Below are 14,805 nucleotides of genomic sequence, written 5' to 3' on the forward strand. Positions count from 1 at the left end.
AGTGCATTTCTGAGTGAAGTCAGAGGGGGCCAGAAAGAGAGAAAAGTTGATGAGGTTCTTCAACTAAGAAAATGCCACAGGCTCTCTCTTTCCTGAAAGTGTAGTGTCTCCGGGACATGAGCAGAGAAGTTGGATATTAATTGCATAGACTATTCAATGACACCCAGCAAATTTGGATGTCTTTGATTGCCTAGGGAACATGAGCTTTTGGATCTTCATTTTCCTAGGGAGGGTGGGGTATGGATCCTCAGAAACCAATGTTCTGTGGTGTAATTTCCTTTTTTTTTTTTTTTAAAGTTTATTTATTTTGAGGGGGAGAGAGAGAGAGTGCATGTGAGTGTGCATGGGAGGGGCTGAGAGAGAGGAAGAGAGAGAATCTCAAACAGGCTCGGACTATCAGTACTGAACCCCACGAGGGACTCGAACTCACCAACCATGAGATCATGATCTGAGCTGAAATCAAGAGTCAGACGCTGAAAGGTCTGAGCTCCCCAGGCGCCCTGGTATAATTTCTGATAGCCCCTCAAGGATACTCAAGAAACTAGTCTGATATGTCAAGAGGAGCAGGCTGCTGTCAACAAATGAGCTAACGTGTCATGCAGGGATATAGTCCAGTGCACACAGGCAGACCAAACACAGTGGACTGAATGGCCAGATTCAAAAAGCAAGGGTGAGACAGGAGGGCCTGGGAATGAAGATCCGGAGTGCAGAGCCAAGACTCGGGGCCCCGTTACATATCGATGGCTTGCTAATTTAAAATATTTACACATTAAGGGGCGCGTGGGTGGCTCAGTCGGTTGAGCGTCAGACTTCGGCTCAGGTCATGATCCCGCAGTTCGTGGGTTCCGGCCCCACATCTGGCTCTGTGCTGACAGCTAGGAGCCTGGAGACTCCTTCAGATTCTGTATCTATCTCCTCTGCCCCTCCCCCGCTCGTGCTCTGTCTCTGTCTCTCTCTCTCCTCTCTCAAAAATGAATTAAAAAGCAAAATAAAATATTTATACATTGTGCTGTATGGCAATCCCACAGTAATTATCTCCTTTGATCTTAAGAACCCCGTGAGGTTATTCTTTTAGTTATGGGAAATGTCACGTTAAAATGCAAATATTTAAAATTGGTAGCAGCAGCTCTTAACCGTCAGAAACAGCTTTAGCTGCAGTTGTAAGGCAAAGCATTACTGGGAACTGGACTGAGGTTTGACGTGGAAAGTAAAGTAAAGGCACACTGCTTTGGGGAACCGGGCGGCCACTCTTTCTGTCCCATACCCTCCAAAAAACTGTTGTAACTTTGACCCGATGTGACAAAGGGTAAGAGTTTTGTAAAGTGCTGCTTCCAACGCGCAGCCTCAGAACACACTCCAAACGAACTTGTTCTGCTGCTGGTTTCAAGCGCAAATTAATGAAATACCGGCACTCTGACCACCACACCGAAGGACCGGGAAAGAAGGGTGGGCGAGCCTAGCGGCCAGAGGAGAGGAAGCCAGGACAGGGGGCGGGTCTTCCGTGGCGAAACCCTTGCTCGTCGCTGATTGGTGGAGGCGATAGGCCGCGAGGGTGGGTGTGTCCCGGGAGGCGGGCGCGCGCGCGCGCGCGTCGGAGGACCGGAAAGGAGGCGGGGCCGCGGCGGCGCGCGCTCCCGGAACGCGCGCGGGCGCAGGCGGCGCGGATCGCAGGGAGCCGGTCCGCGGCCGGAACGGGGTCCCCCGTGTGCGTGTGGAACGGGGCTCGGGGCAGACGGTCGCGATGAACACGGTGCTGTCGCGGGCGAACTCGCTGTTCGCCTTCTCCCTGAGCGTGATGGCGGCGCTCACCTTCGGCTGCTTCATCACCACCGCCTTCAAAGACCGGAGCGTCCCGGTGCGGCTGCACGTCTCGCGGATCATGCTGTGAGTGCGGCCGAGGCCCGGCCGGCGGGGCGGGGCGCCTGGGCCGGGCCGGGGTGGGCGTCGAGGCCGGGCCGCCGCGCCGGGGGCGGGGGGGGCGCCGCGGGGCAGGGCGTCCGCGCCGCCCCGGGGCCGCCCCCACCCTCCCCGCTGCCGAGCGGCCGTCGCCGCCGAGGGCGGACGCCCGGGTGGACGTCGCGGGCTTCCCGGCTTCCCCTCGAGTTCCCACCCCTCCGCCGCAAATTCCCGGGCTTGCTCTTAAATTTTAATTTTGAGTGTTACTCAGGCCAGTGCCTCCGCTTCCTTCCTGTTCCTCACTTCCCCCCGCCCACGCCTGGCCAATGAGGGAGCAACACACCAGCAGAGCGGCGGCGCCGCCGCCGCCGGCCGCGCGCAGCCCGCCCGGTGCGCCGCCCGCTCGCCCGGGGTCCGGTGCGGTCCGCCCCGCCGCGGGTGAGCTCGCGGGGCCGGCCCCCCGCCGCTTTTGTCCTTCCTGCCTCTGCCGGCGGCGCACGCCTGCTGCCGCTTTCAAGTTGGCAGGAGGGGTCGGGATGCGCCGAGCGCGGTCGCCTTCCCAGCTCCCCGATGCGGCGCGGTGAAGATGGTCTAAGTCCGCCGCGTGAATAAATCGGCGAAAATGCCGAAAATGGGATTCTAGAATGACGTTGTCATTTCGTGAATGCTTCTGGGTTTTTTTTCCTTCATAATGTTGGTTCTCTGGCACTTTTTTTCTTGGATACGTTGCTTCCCCCCCCCCCCCCCCCCCCCCCCCCCCCCGGTTCTCACCTCTTTTCTGTTCTATCTTGCATCAAGTTCACTCTCGTTCTTCAACGTCAGTTTCCTTGATTTCTTTGTCGGAGTGGCAGGCAAGCCAGTCCTCTAATCGCCGACTCCACCCCCCGCCACCACCCCCTTTTTTTTCTCTATTGCAGTTTATTAGATACTGTGTTTTAGATTCAAATAGACACAGGAACTGTTAGCTGGTGTTAATCTTGAGCAAGTTTCGTACCGTCCTGGACCTTAATTTCCTTTTGTCTAGAATGGAAATAATACCCAACTTGTAGGCTTGTTGCGCGAGGATTGAGATCGTAAAGAAAATACATTCTTCACCTGGCCCAGACACATAATAAGCACTCAATAAACAACAGTGGTTATCACTTTATCTTAGCTTCTTCCACACCACCTGTAGTCATCTGGAACCTTCTACCCATGCTATCAAAGTGCTTTACAGCAAGTGTTTACATTTTGAGCAGTTTTTACACCCCGCTAGGGATTCTTTGTTAAGGTATATGAATATGGCGAAAGACCTCATTTTGTATCAGATTAACATTTTTATCCTGTTTTCACACTTACAGGTTTTTCTGATTTTTACTTGTTTCTCTCTGGGATTGCTGTTCCACCTGTGCGTCCAGCTTTATGGAATTATGTGAATTGTATGTGCTGTTATATTTCAAGAATGCTAATACTTTTGTCTTTATTTTTAGAAAAAATGTAGAAGACTTCACTGGACCTAGAGAAAGAAGTGATCTGGGATTCATTACATTTGATATAACGGCTGATATCCTTTAAGAAAATGTTTATTGCTTTCTCTATAGTTGTATAATGATACACATGTTGCTTAGTGATTTCTGACTATCTCCTGAATCAGCCATACTTTAGTTTCTTTTTTTAAAAGTATAATTTATTGTCAAACTGGCTCCCATACAACACCCAGTGCTCATCCCAACAAGTGCCCTCCTCAATGCCCATCACCCATTTTCCCCTCTCCCCCACCCCCCATCAACCTTCAGTTTGTTCTCTGTATTTAAGAGTCTCTAATGGTTTGCCTCCCTCCCTCTCTGTAACTCTTTTTTTCCCCCCTTCCCTTCCCCCATGGTCTTTTTCTGTTAAGTTTCTCAAGATAAACATCTGCACCCTTTAGTTTCCATACCTATGTTTCTATTAGTAAGAGTTGTCATACCTTTTCATTCACACTTTGAAAAAAATTATTTTTGGATTCTTCAGTTATCATTTTATGAACCTACGTTAAATTGTTTACAGAAACATTAACTAGATTGAAAGCTGTAAGAGAGTTTGAATCTATTTCAGAAAGAAAAACCAGGTTGTTTGGATTACAGAAAGAAAGATGTTACCAATGCTCAGCCTGTGTAGATGGAATCTTTCACGTACAATCCCAAGTATAGATCCATATTTTACGATAGCAGATATACGTAGATGGAATATTTTATGTACAGTCCCAAGTAAAATATCCATATTTTACAGTAGCAGAGAGAAACCTAGGTTAAAAAAGTGAATTGGCATCTCTTAAGGCTTAGAAGATTGTTATCAGAATGGTCATTGGTAAACTGTATGAGCATTTTGCCATTATTGTTTTTTTATAAGTACTTTAATCATAGGAGTCAGAATAATCTTAATATTTAAAGGAGTTAATTTAAAATGAGGATGATTTAATATTTTCTCTTTTATCTTGAGTTTCTACCTTTGGAAACTGTTCATTTTGGCCAATCCAGTCTTCTAGGGTCTTGGTAGCATTGTTCCCTGCCCCTTCCAGTGCAGTCACCTGGCTCTTTAAGACCTCGGTATTAAAATTGGCTCTGGTGATGGCACTGTCTGAACTTGGGTAAAGCACCTGTCTGTCGAAGCAGATAACATTCCCGGAGAGTTTACCTGATACGGCTCTTTACTGCCATGGAATTACTTTAACTGGACTTTTTAGAAATAAAATATTGAGTTTAGAAAGAGACTAAGAATTCGCTCTCTAGACACTTTTTCAGGAAATAAAGTGCACCGTGACCACAGTCCCATGGTAAACTTGGTATGTCTGCTTTTGAGTCGTCACGTCATTTTAAAACTAGTAAGGAGCTTGGATCTCTTGTGAAAGTAGTAGCTTTGTGTACCTGGAGAATTACAGTGAAATTTCCTGATCTCTCAACAACTGCACATGTTCAGTCTCATTTGTAGTTAAGTCAGCTTTTCTTAATGCTGCTGCTAAACTTGAAATTGTGCCCTTTCTTCTAAAGAGCTATCCTAGACTTCTCCATTCTTCTGCAGTAGTGTGATTCTTAGCGGATACACATGTCTAAACGTGGAATGAAATAGATGTGTTGCTGTTGGTATGAAAATGCACATAATGAAAAGACGTCACCATTTTCATATAATACTTAAATAAAAATGCAAACATTAACTCCGTTCATTTCCCAGTGACACAGCTCTTGTGTTGAATCCCCATGAATTTTTTTTCCTTCACTCTGATAGGCTGATGAAATCAAATTGGTATTCAACTGCATATTCTTACCAAAGCACTTCATGGATTGAGACATTTGGATCTCTGCTGGCATGTGTCCAAAAGCAACGTGGACAATTTGTTATACTTCGTGTAATTAACATGAGCTAGTCCATGTTTGCTTATCAGTAAATTTAAATGGCCAGGGCTGGTTATCCTTTAGAACATCCATGGAATCGAAAGTGCTTGAAGGATTAAATCCTCTTTCTTTTAGGCTTAGTCGGTGTCACAGAAAGCTAAATTCTGTATTGCTCTGTTATTATTAACCAAAGAATCTCAGCTAGTAATGCCTAGAGGTATGGGGTGATAATGCTAATAATCTTGCTGATATATTTTTCTTTGAAATGAGCTAGATTTTATGGTGTATATATATATATATATATACATTTTTTTTTTTTATATATATCATGTATTTTTACTAAATTAGTGTCTCACTATGTTTCTGGCCCACCTCTCCTTTTTTTCTATTTTAGTATTAGTATTGTTGTCGATAATTATGAACAAGAGTGGTTTAAAAGTGGTATGCTGCCTCATGATTTATATATTCCTTAATTTATTTACATCTAGAGAACATATTTGATTGGAATGTTAAGCAGTTGTTTCTTTATTTATCAGCAGAATATTCAACAAAAAATAATGTAAGTATATATATATACACATATCTAAGTTTTAATAGGTCTTTAAAACCTTATTAGTTAATAGATCATTAAAACCTCATTTTATTTATTTATTAATTTATTTTAAATGTTTGTTTGAGAGAGAGAGAGAGAGAGAGAGAGAGAGAGAGAGAGAGATCGTGAGCACATGGGAGAGGGACAGAGAGGAGAGAGAATCCCTAGAATCCTGTGAAAAGGGAGATCATGACCTGAGCTGAAATCAAGAGTGGGACGCCCAACTGACTGAGCCACCCAGGTGCTCCAAGAATATAAATTTTATATATTCAGAGTATCTGACCTGAGGAGTTTGGTAAAAATCACAGGCCTCCAGAGAGGTGATTCTACTAAGAAAACATCTCCTTTGGTAGCCTCTGTCTTTTTTCTGCTTCTGTAGCTCTCTAGTATTGTCCCCTGATTGGGGTGCAGACGGGGCAATCCATAAGAAAAACCGTTCAGAGCTATTTTTTCCTCTCTTACGGATCTAGGAAGAGTTGCCAGTTTTTCAGTTCATTAGCTTTTTACTGGCTGTTAGGATGGAGTGGCCACTTCCAAGCTCTTCACGCACCATACTGGAAAGAAGTTGATCTGTATGTTTCTCTGTTTAAAATAAAAGGGAAAGAAGCTTTACTTATACTTGCAATACGGGCTGACGTTAATATTCACACTCAGTCCCTAAGTCAGGTGATTACATGTCTCCTACAACATGCAGCGTCCCTGGAGGAAGAGGAGGAATTCAGCGGGCAGGGGGTTGACCACACTGCCTGCATTTCTTCATTCATTCATTTTCAGCATTTTGTAAGGTTGTGCAGTATAATCCAATTAAGTGGGTGATATTACCTATTTCTTTTAGGTTTACTTTTATTTTGAGAGAGAGCATGCAGGGGGGGAGCAGAAAGAGGGAGGGAGGGAGGGAGAAAGAGAGAGAGAGAGACTGAGAGACTCCCAAGCAAGCTCCATGCTGTCAGTACAGAGCCCGACATGGAGCTTGAGCCCACGAACCGTGAGATCATGACCTGAGCCAAGATCAAGAGTTGGCCACTTAACCCACTGAGCCGCCAAGGTGCCTCTGATGTTACCTATTTTTAAATAAACGAATCCTCACAAAATGGAAAAAATGGTTGAAAAGATTCCTGCAAAGGAATCACAGGTTGAAAATGTGAATGGTTCAACCACATGTAAGCAACAGGAAAGGGGCAGAGCTGGTGGGTTTCTTTCTCTTTGGAGCTGCTTAGCCACAGTGGATTAAAAAAAGAGAGAGCTGAGATCTAATAAAAAAGTTGGCTGAGAAAATTCAACATTGGTCAGGAATACTATTTGAAATGCAAATTTGCCTTGACCATCAGCGATGATATCGTCCGAAAGTAGTAACGTGTACTGTGCACATCATTTGTAAATAAAAATGCATCTTTTGGGGTTTGTGCTCAAAATAATTTGTGATTGAAAATCTTTGGAGACCATTTCCAATGATAAGGTCAGAAAGGATGTTGCTGAATGCTGGGTGTACGAGGAAATGGGGGTGAGGCATTGCTGCTTGGGTGTCACACTCTTCAGGCCAAAGTTTTCTTTCCACAGCTTTGACTGGAGAAAGGTATGTGAATCAGCAAACTCTGTGAGCTGTATTTACAGCTCTCATTACCCATGTATGTAATTAAAAACTGTAAAGGTGACAAATGTTTGAATCATGTCAGATTAGTTTAAAATCCATCAAAATATTTCTATTTTTCTTTTCATGTGAACTATTTTGATAGTCTTACCAAGCCGTATATCTCCAGTTAACATTTGTCTGCTGGGAAATATTTTCCTTTGCTTTGGAGTTGTATGGGATTCACCAATTATTTACTTAAAAGTAGTCTTTCTAATCATAAACTAGACTTTATCAGAAGTTTTGTAATGAAAAGCTACTAAACTATTAGGTTAAAACACTACTAAAATTGTTAATTTGTAGATTGAAACTTACTGGTCCATTTTGATTTAGAGCTTTTTTTGCAGATAAGAGTAAGGGTTGAGATATTTGTATGGAATGCCACTAAAACAGAAATCCCCTGAAAGTGTCAAGTGAATGATTGTGATAAATGAATTAAAGTACAAAAGTGAAATCCATGGAATTAAAATGTGCTTCTTTGTTATTTCACCTAAGTCACTCTCGTGTTTCTTACCATACAGTCTGGAGGTAATTCGTATTTAGAGATGAGTCTACTTCTGTATGTTATTTGGACTATATTTCCTTTCAAGGGATGAAAAATTAATCAACTTTATCTGTTGATTGGTTTGATTAGTTAACTGCAATTTTTAGTATTTCAATTCATTTTACATTTATTTTGAGCATACCTTTTATACCACAAAATTTGTTAGGCACTCGGATTATTGGGTTGGAGGAGTTTTGGTCCTTGTCCTTGAGAATCAACAAAATGTTAGAAGGGTCATTTAGAAAAACTTACCCTGAAGGTAAGAGTAATGACTGTATACACACATACTATTCTACAGGTCTCAACAAATTATCCAAATTTCTGTGTCACCTTGGCGACAGGTGTACCTAAATCATATTCATAATTCTGGTTTACCCCAGTGTGACTAGTAAGTTAATACAACTTGGAACTTTGACACATCATTGCTTTGGTGAATGAATAAATGTATAGAAGATGTCATTTCACTTCGGCATATCTTTGTATGTTCTTCAGTCTCGATGTTTCTGTTTAATCTTCGCGGTTTTATGGTGAAGATTTGAAACCTCTTAGAAATTACTTCCACATTCCTTTTTAGTGAGCACAGTCCCCACATGCTAGCAGTTGGCCTCCCAGGCTAATAATGCATAATAGCTTTATAAGAACAGATGTCTTGGGATTTAGTAGTGATCACAAATGTGTTTTGTCTTCATTTTATGCCCCTCATTTTCCAGACAGAACTTGCTTTTGATATGTCAAAATAGCGGTTTCAAAGAATTGGCTTCTAGAATGTTGCCATAAATGAAACAATGATGTGCCTATGGTTAATTTAAGGGAAAAATATTTAGAAGGCTTCATTTCTTTAGTGACTCTTCGATAATTTAAAGACCTTGGAGATACGTAAATATTCATGATCTAATCTGGCTGCAGTGACCCCTGTTAACAGTGTGACGGACCAGGAATAGTTGCCTCAGTTTCCCTGACACTATGCAGAGTCCACACTGAGCTGGGCAGGAGAGGTGATTGACGAGAATGCTTTCCTTCCAGGGATTCTAATAATCCCTTCTGTGTCTCCAAGGGCCTCTCTCTGGAGAGCGAGTAGGTCTACACCCTCGGAGTAAGCTGTGGGGGCCCTAAATGACAGTTGCCTTAGCAAAAGCAGTGATTTCCTGGGAGATCATCTTTTGTCCCAGCAAAGCTCGACTTCGTATGTGTATCCTCTTGTTATTGTTTTGTGTGCTTTAAGATTTTAGCAATTCCCTCAAAAGTTGTATTACTAATATAAATTAAACTATTTGCTTAGCACTGCTTTGAATTTGAGGTGACAGAGATGAATTTCTGATGAGCTGTCTAATTCATTTTCATTTTAATGTAGGCTCTCAACCAAGTAGTCCTTTGGGACAAGATTGTTCTGCGAGGTGATAATCCAAAGCTGCTGTTGAAAGATATGAAAACAAAATATTTTTTCTTTGACGATGGAAATGGCCTCAAGTGAGCAATTCTTTGTCCTTCTTTACTTGTAATTGTGCGGGGGAGAGAACGATGTGATGTATTTTTTATTTTAAAGAAAAAGATTAGAGGGAACAAAGAGGACAGTTGAGAAAGAAGAAACCTATACGGATCCAAACCAGAGGATTGGGTAGAAATACTGTCATAGTAGCTGGGGTTTAGGAAAAGCACACAGTTTCTTGCAGTATGTGAACCCCAGTCGCGCTCAGAAAGCCCTCAGATGCTTCTAGTCCCAAGTGCGCAGCGGGCCTGGGCTGTCCCACCTGCGGTAGGACTGTGGTTGGCAGGGGGCTCCTTAGGGAACATGGGGAGGGAAGTTCTTGGGGACCCTTAATGGAGAAATAGTGCATTCATCCAGGAGGTGACAATGAGGGCTCTTGCTGTGCTTCTCTGAACTCCCCCGAACCTCCGTTTCCTTTCACACCCAGTGAAGGAATTAGAATGGCTGGTCTTTTGGGGTCATTTTTAGCTCTTAAGCTCTGCGAGTAAACATTGGAAAGGATTTTAGGGGAGAGCTGTTTTAACCGAAGCTCTGGTTTTGCAGACGAAAAATTGCCAGCCGTGAGAAATTGTGATGTGTTCACAATCTCGATAAGGATAGAATTAGATTGCAAATCATTGCCTGCTGGCATCTAGCTCAAATCTCTTTATATTCTCTGTGTTTTACTCATTTAAGCTTTTTGGCTGGTGGTTCTAATAACTGTAACTGAGTGAATTTAGGTAGGTCATCATGGGATGCCTGCAAATAGAATGCGGGTCCCTGGGATTTCAGAAGACGAGAAAACTTCTGTTGATAGATGAGGGTTCCAGTTACAAATAGCTAGTTCTATAGTATTTGAGCCTCAGTGCTTGAATTAAAATGTTTTCTTTGAACCAAAAATGTTTCTGCTGACATCCGTTTATTATTATATCTTTTTATAGGGGAAACAGGAATGTCACTTTAACCCTGTCTTGGAACGTTGTACCAAATGCTGGAATTCTACCTCTTGTGACAGGATCAGGTCATGTATCTGTCCCATTTCCAGATACATATGAAATAACGAAGAGTTATTAAATTATTCTGAATTTGAAGCAACATATTTTTATACTTAATCATATCTCATTTTTCTCTTCCCTTGTATCTTCATTTGTTTTTTGGTTGTTACTTTTTTTTGGGGGGGGGCATAAGACTAACATCAAAAGGCATATTTGAAAGGTTAATGTGCTATTTAGACTCAATTTTACAAACAAAACACACACAAAAGAAGGCCACCGGAGTGGAGTATTATAAAAATAAGACAACTACATAATAAAGATTTGTAACAAATTTATCTTGGAGATATTCCCTGTATGTCCACGATTCTTTATGGAATAGAAAGTGAGCATGAAGAATTGTTAAAACTTTTAGGCGCCTGTGGAGTTATGAGAATGCTATTTTATGCCTTGCATTCATGCAGGTTCACATCGGATGTGATTCAGAAGCGGACATTCTCTTTGAGGGTGTGTCTCATTACCGGAAGCATTAAGATGGTTATTTGTGAGACACCTGGTTTATAAAACAGCCAAGAGGGACAGGATTTTGTTCCATTTGTCTTAGGAATGCCCCATGGTGCTTGGTTTTCTTACAGGTGACGAGCAACCTTCTCCACTTAAAGACTAAATACCTCTTTATAAGCTGGAAATCATTCTAACTCACTTTAAAGTCTCTTAAGTCAACCAAATATGTGTGTCTCAGTGCTTTCTCTAAAATTGTTCCTTTGTATTATATCTTTGTGTGAATTTTTAGCATTGCCATTGAAAGTTGAGAACGTTTGCATGGTTTACCTTCTGAGTTAAGTTTGTTTTCGTGAGCATGCCTTGTGCCACTGAGTGGTAATTATTTAAAATTTTTTGTAGGTCCCCATTTTAATAATTATTGCGGTAATAATAATCAGTATTTGTTGGTGTGCTTTCCCACTTAGAAGCACTCTCGTATGTTTTACTATGTGTTCTCCTTGATAATCTAATGAGGTAAGTAGTTCGAATGTGAGGTCTTTGCAGATGAAGAAACTGACACCCGGAAGTTTATTGAATTGCTTTGCGGTTACCTAGCAAGGAAGGGAGTTAAAAGTTCCCTCAGAGTAATTCTCTAAGCCTGTCCTTTCTCCTGTAGCTCTGATTACCGGCTAATCAGAATTCACTTACAATTTTCATTATGTTTTCTGTGACCCTGGACCCTCTTTCGGCCTCTCCTTAAAGCGGTTTCCCATCCTGTATGGAAGTGACTAATTTTCAGGCTGCCAACAACTTCTACAGAGAGGATCTCTCGTTTCATTCTCTGCATAAATTAATTTTACTTTGTGAAAAGTAGAAGAATCCAAATGTATATAGAAATAATTTAAATGCAGAATAATACACGGTTGAATATATGACCATATTTAACATGATTTTTTCTTACTGTGAACAAATAAATGTCCTCAAGGAAGCAAGTACAAATCAATTACCCTTAAAAGCAAGACCAGACACTGTAGTTACACTCTCAGCAGTAACCAAAAAGGGCTAATGTTTTCTAAGAATAGGTTTCAGCTAACAGTTGTTCCATTTACCTCCTATGAAACACCTCCCCGTTTCCTTACATTGGTTTTAGCGGTCACTGTGTGTGATCCCGTGGTTTGTGTCAAAGGTTGCAGGTGTCTGATCACCAATACCAGAGTGGGTGTGGCCCCCAGCTTCTTCATTCAGCTGTTCAGGGTCTCGGTTTCTTTATCTGTAAGACGGAGTTGGAGAGTCCTTAACTTAAACAGTGGTTCTTTTATAACCACAGGAGTCTGAAATGCGTGGTATCTGTTCAGCAGCGACTGAACAGAAAAGCCCTTTAGTAATGTGACGACGAGAAGGCGACCAGAAGACTAACACACAACTGTTCCTCCTGATTTGACTTTATTTCTGTTAGATTTTATACCCAGAAAATTTAACTTTCTATAATTTGTACAGATATTACACGTGGAAGCGTAGTATCCGTAGGTGTCTCGGCTGAACCCCAGGGTGCATCCGTGAAGGCGGGCACCGCAATAAGCCTGCGGTTCCAACCAGGTGCAGGCGCCCGTGTGGTGGTTCCCTACACCTCTGTGATGGCGCATGTGTTAGGTTGCCGGAGATGAATGTTGAAGTTCACTTGAGTTGAAGTTTATTTGACCAGTTCGCCCGCTTCTTTGGAGTTGGGTGAGGAAGAGGAGCAGAAAGATCCCAGTAGCACAATGGTTGGGTTTTGGTTTTTACTGAACTTCGGGCAGCTGCTCAGGACAAGAATGTTCCAACGTGGGAATAAGAAACCTCTGTCTCAGGAACTCATTTTTGGGTCGCACGGCTTTGTTGGTTGACCGTGATTCTTCATGAAAACAGATGGCCTTGTGTTCAGTTTGATCGGCATAGCATCTGCCTTAGTGTCTGTTTTCAAGAAGTCTTACGAAGTCCAAGGCTTCAGATTGAACAGGAACCTAAGTGTTAGAAATGTCTGCGTCCGGAGAGGATCTTGGGAAAGGAGAACGATTGCAAGAAACGTACCTGAAAGAATTCTGGGTAGAAGCCAAGTAATTTGCAGTTGGCGCACATCGTCCTTTTCTGTAGCAGGTTAGCCTGGAGAAGCCCTGTCAGTGCTTTTTTATTTCCCCAGTTGATTGCATTTGGTTTCTTGATGCTTAAAGGAAAGTAACAGAAAACCGACCCTTCAGAAATTCCTGAGGGTGTAATGGGAAAGTGGGCGGTCGTAAATTTCCTCTTTTGGAATCGTTTTACAGTTCTTTGGTGGGTCTGGCCGGCTTAGTAATAGCGCGAAGATGGGTCGTTAAGGTTGTATCGGACATTTTCCCCCCAATATTCTATCGAAAGCTTCGTGATTGAAAGCTTCGCGTCTTTGAGGTAGAGGTTACCGGAGGTGCTATTTTATAATATTTTGAATTGACGTGAGAGGAGTGTAGGGAGAAAAACCGTAAGCTGTGAACTTTGGTAGTAAAACAACACCTATTTGTTTCAGACACTTTGCTTTTAGTAGAGAGCCCGTGTGTGTTCTGTGTGACGACTGCCAGTGGGTTTAAAGAGGTCTCTTTCAAAAGTTGCACGTTTTGAAGCGATTTAGGAAATGGTTTACAAATAACAGATTCGTAAGAAAAAAATCCATGAAAATACTGAAGATGTGTTTGAGGATTTTCGTAATTGCAATAAACAGCCTTTTTTTCTAATGAAGATGAATTTTGTTTACGAGTAAAAGTGTGCATTTTAAAAGACTTTCAGATACATGCTTTTTATGTCAAGCTGCTGAACTAGAAGAAAATGAAGCCAAGTCGAGTAAACTTCTTTCTTATTTTTTTTTTTCTTCTTGTGGGGTGGGTGGTGGGGGGAGGTTATTTACATCTAAAATATCTTCTCCAGACACTGTATGCTCCTTTCCTAGACTGTAAGCTCTTTGAGGGCAGTCCTGTCGGATTTGTCTTTGTATCTTTCCCCGCGCCTAGCACAGTGCCTTGCACGGAACAGGCGCCTAATAAATACGGATGATGAATGAAGTCCTTTGTCTTTGTGGCCAAACCGCGGGGGCCGCTTTGTTGCCGACGCTCTCCCTGCCTGGTGAGTGCCGGGCTCCCGTTCTTGAGCTCCCGGTGACGTGGGGTGAGTCTTGTTTCCTTGCAGGCCCGTTAGGCTGCTGAGTGGAGGCCAGGATGCTGCTGCTCCTGCCTCTGTGACCAGTGTTCTCCCAGCCCTCACTTTTGATCGTGAGCGAGCCAAGGGGTAGTGAGTGAAGGAGGAGTGATCTGGAAAGTGCTTTACTCTAGTACGAGAAAACCACAACCTAGACCCGACTCAAAATCTGCAAGATGCGTGCTTAGCTCCTGAAGAAATTGCTGGGAAATGCGGGTGCCTTCGTGTCAAGGTCTGGTTTGCCGAGCCTTGCACAGGTTTGGCCCCCAGCCCTCACACGTCTGGCTCACGGGGCTGCACTGAACCTATGCATTTCCAGAAAATTACACCTTTTATCTATGCTTTATCTACCTCAGAAGAGAGAGGAGTTTCGAAGAAAACAGAACGTTTCCCAGGGAACTCAGCCAAAGCAACTCCCTCAAGGATAGAAAATCAGCTGACTTCAGTGGGGACTTGTGTTTTAAAGCCTAAGCGTATGTTATTTGGGAGGATACGAGAGGTCAGGCCAGCTTTTGGCTTTGTTTTCTTCAAACCTGGGCAACCCCGCAGCGGAACTTCAGTGCTTAGATCTGTGTTGTACTCGCCAGGTCGTAGGTTAAAGCAAGAGTCCGGGGCTCAGTAAAGCGTTGCCTGATTCCTGAGTTCTTCCTGCAGAGAGAAG

General features: G+C 43.0%; 1 protein-coding gene across 1 annotated transcript; it reads left to right on the forward strand.

Annotated features, from left to right (window-relative positions):
• Positions 1 to 1,590: 1,590 nt before the first annotated feature.
• On the forward strand, positions 1,591 to 14,009 carry SPCS3 (signal peptidase complex subunit 3). Its single transcript, XM_043557919.1, has 5 exons — positions 1,591 to 1,884; positions 3,366 to 3,439; positions 5,726 to 5,802; positions 9,358 to 9,473; positions 10,413 to 14,009. The coding sequence occupies exons 1-5, from the start codon at positions 1,742 to 1,744 to the stop codon at positions 10,543 to 10,545; spliced, it is 543 nt and encodes a 180-aa protein (XP_043413854.1). The 5' UTR covers positions 1,591 to 1,741; the 3' UTR covers positions 10,546 to 14,009.
• The last annotated feature ends 796 nt before the right edge of the window (positions 14,010 to 14,805 follow it).

This window comes from Prionailurus bengalensis, chromosome B1 (assembly GCF_016509475.1).
Source record: "Prionailurus bengalensis isolate Pbe53 chromosome B1, Fcat_Pben_1.1_paternal_pri, whole genome shotgun sequence".
In the NCBI taxonomy this organism is placed as follows: domain Eukaryota; kingdom Metazoa; phylum Chordata; class Mammalia; order Carnivora; family Felidae; genus Prionailurus; species Prionailurus bengalensis.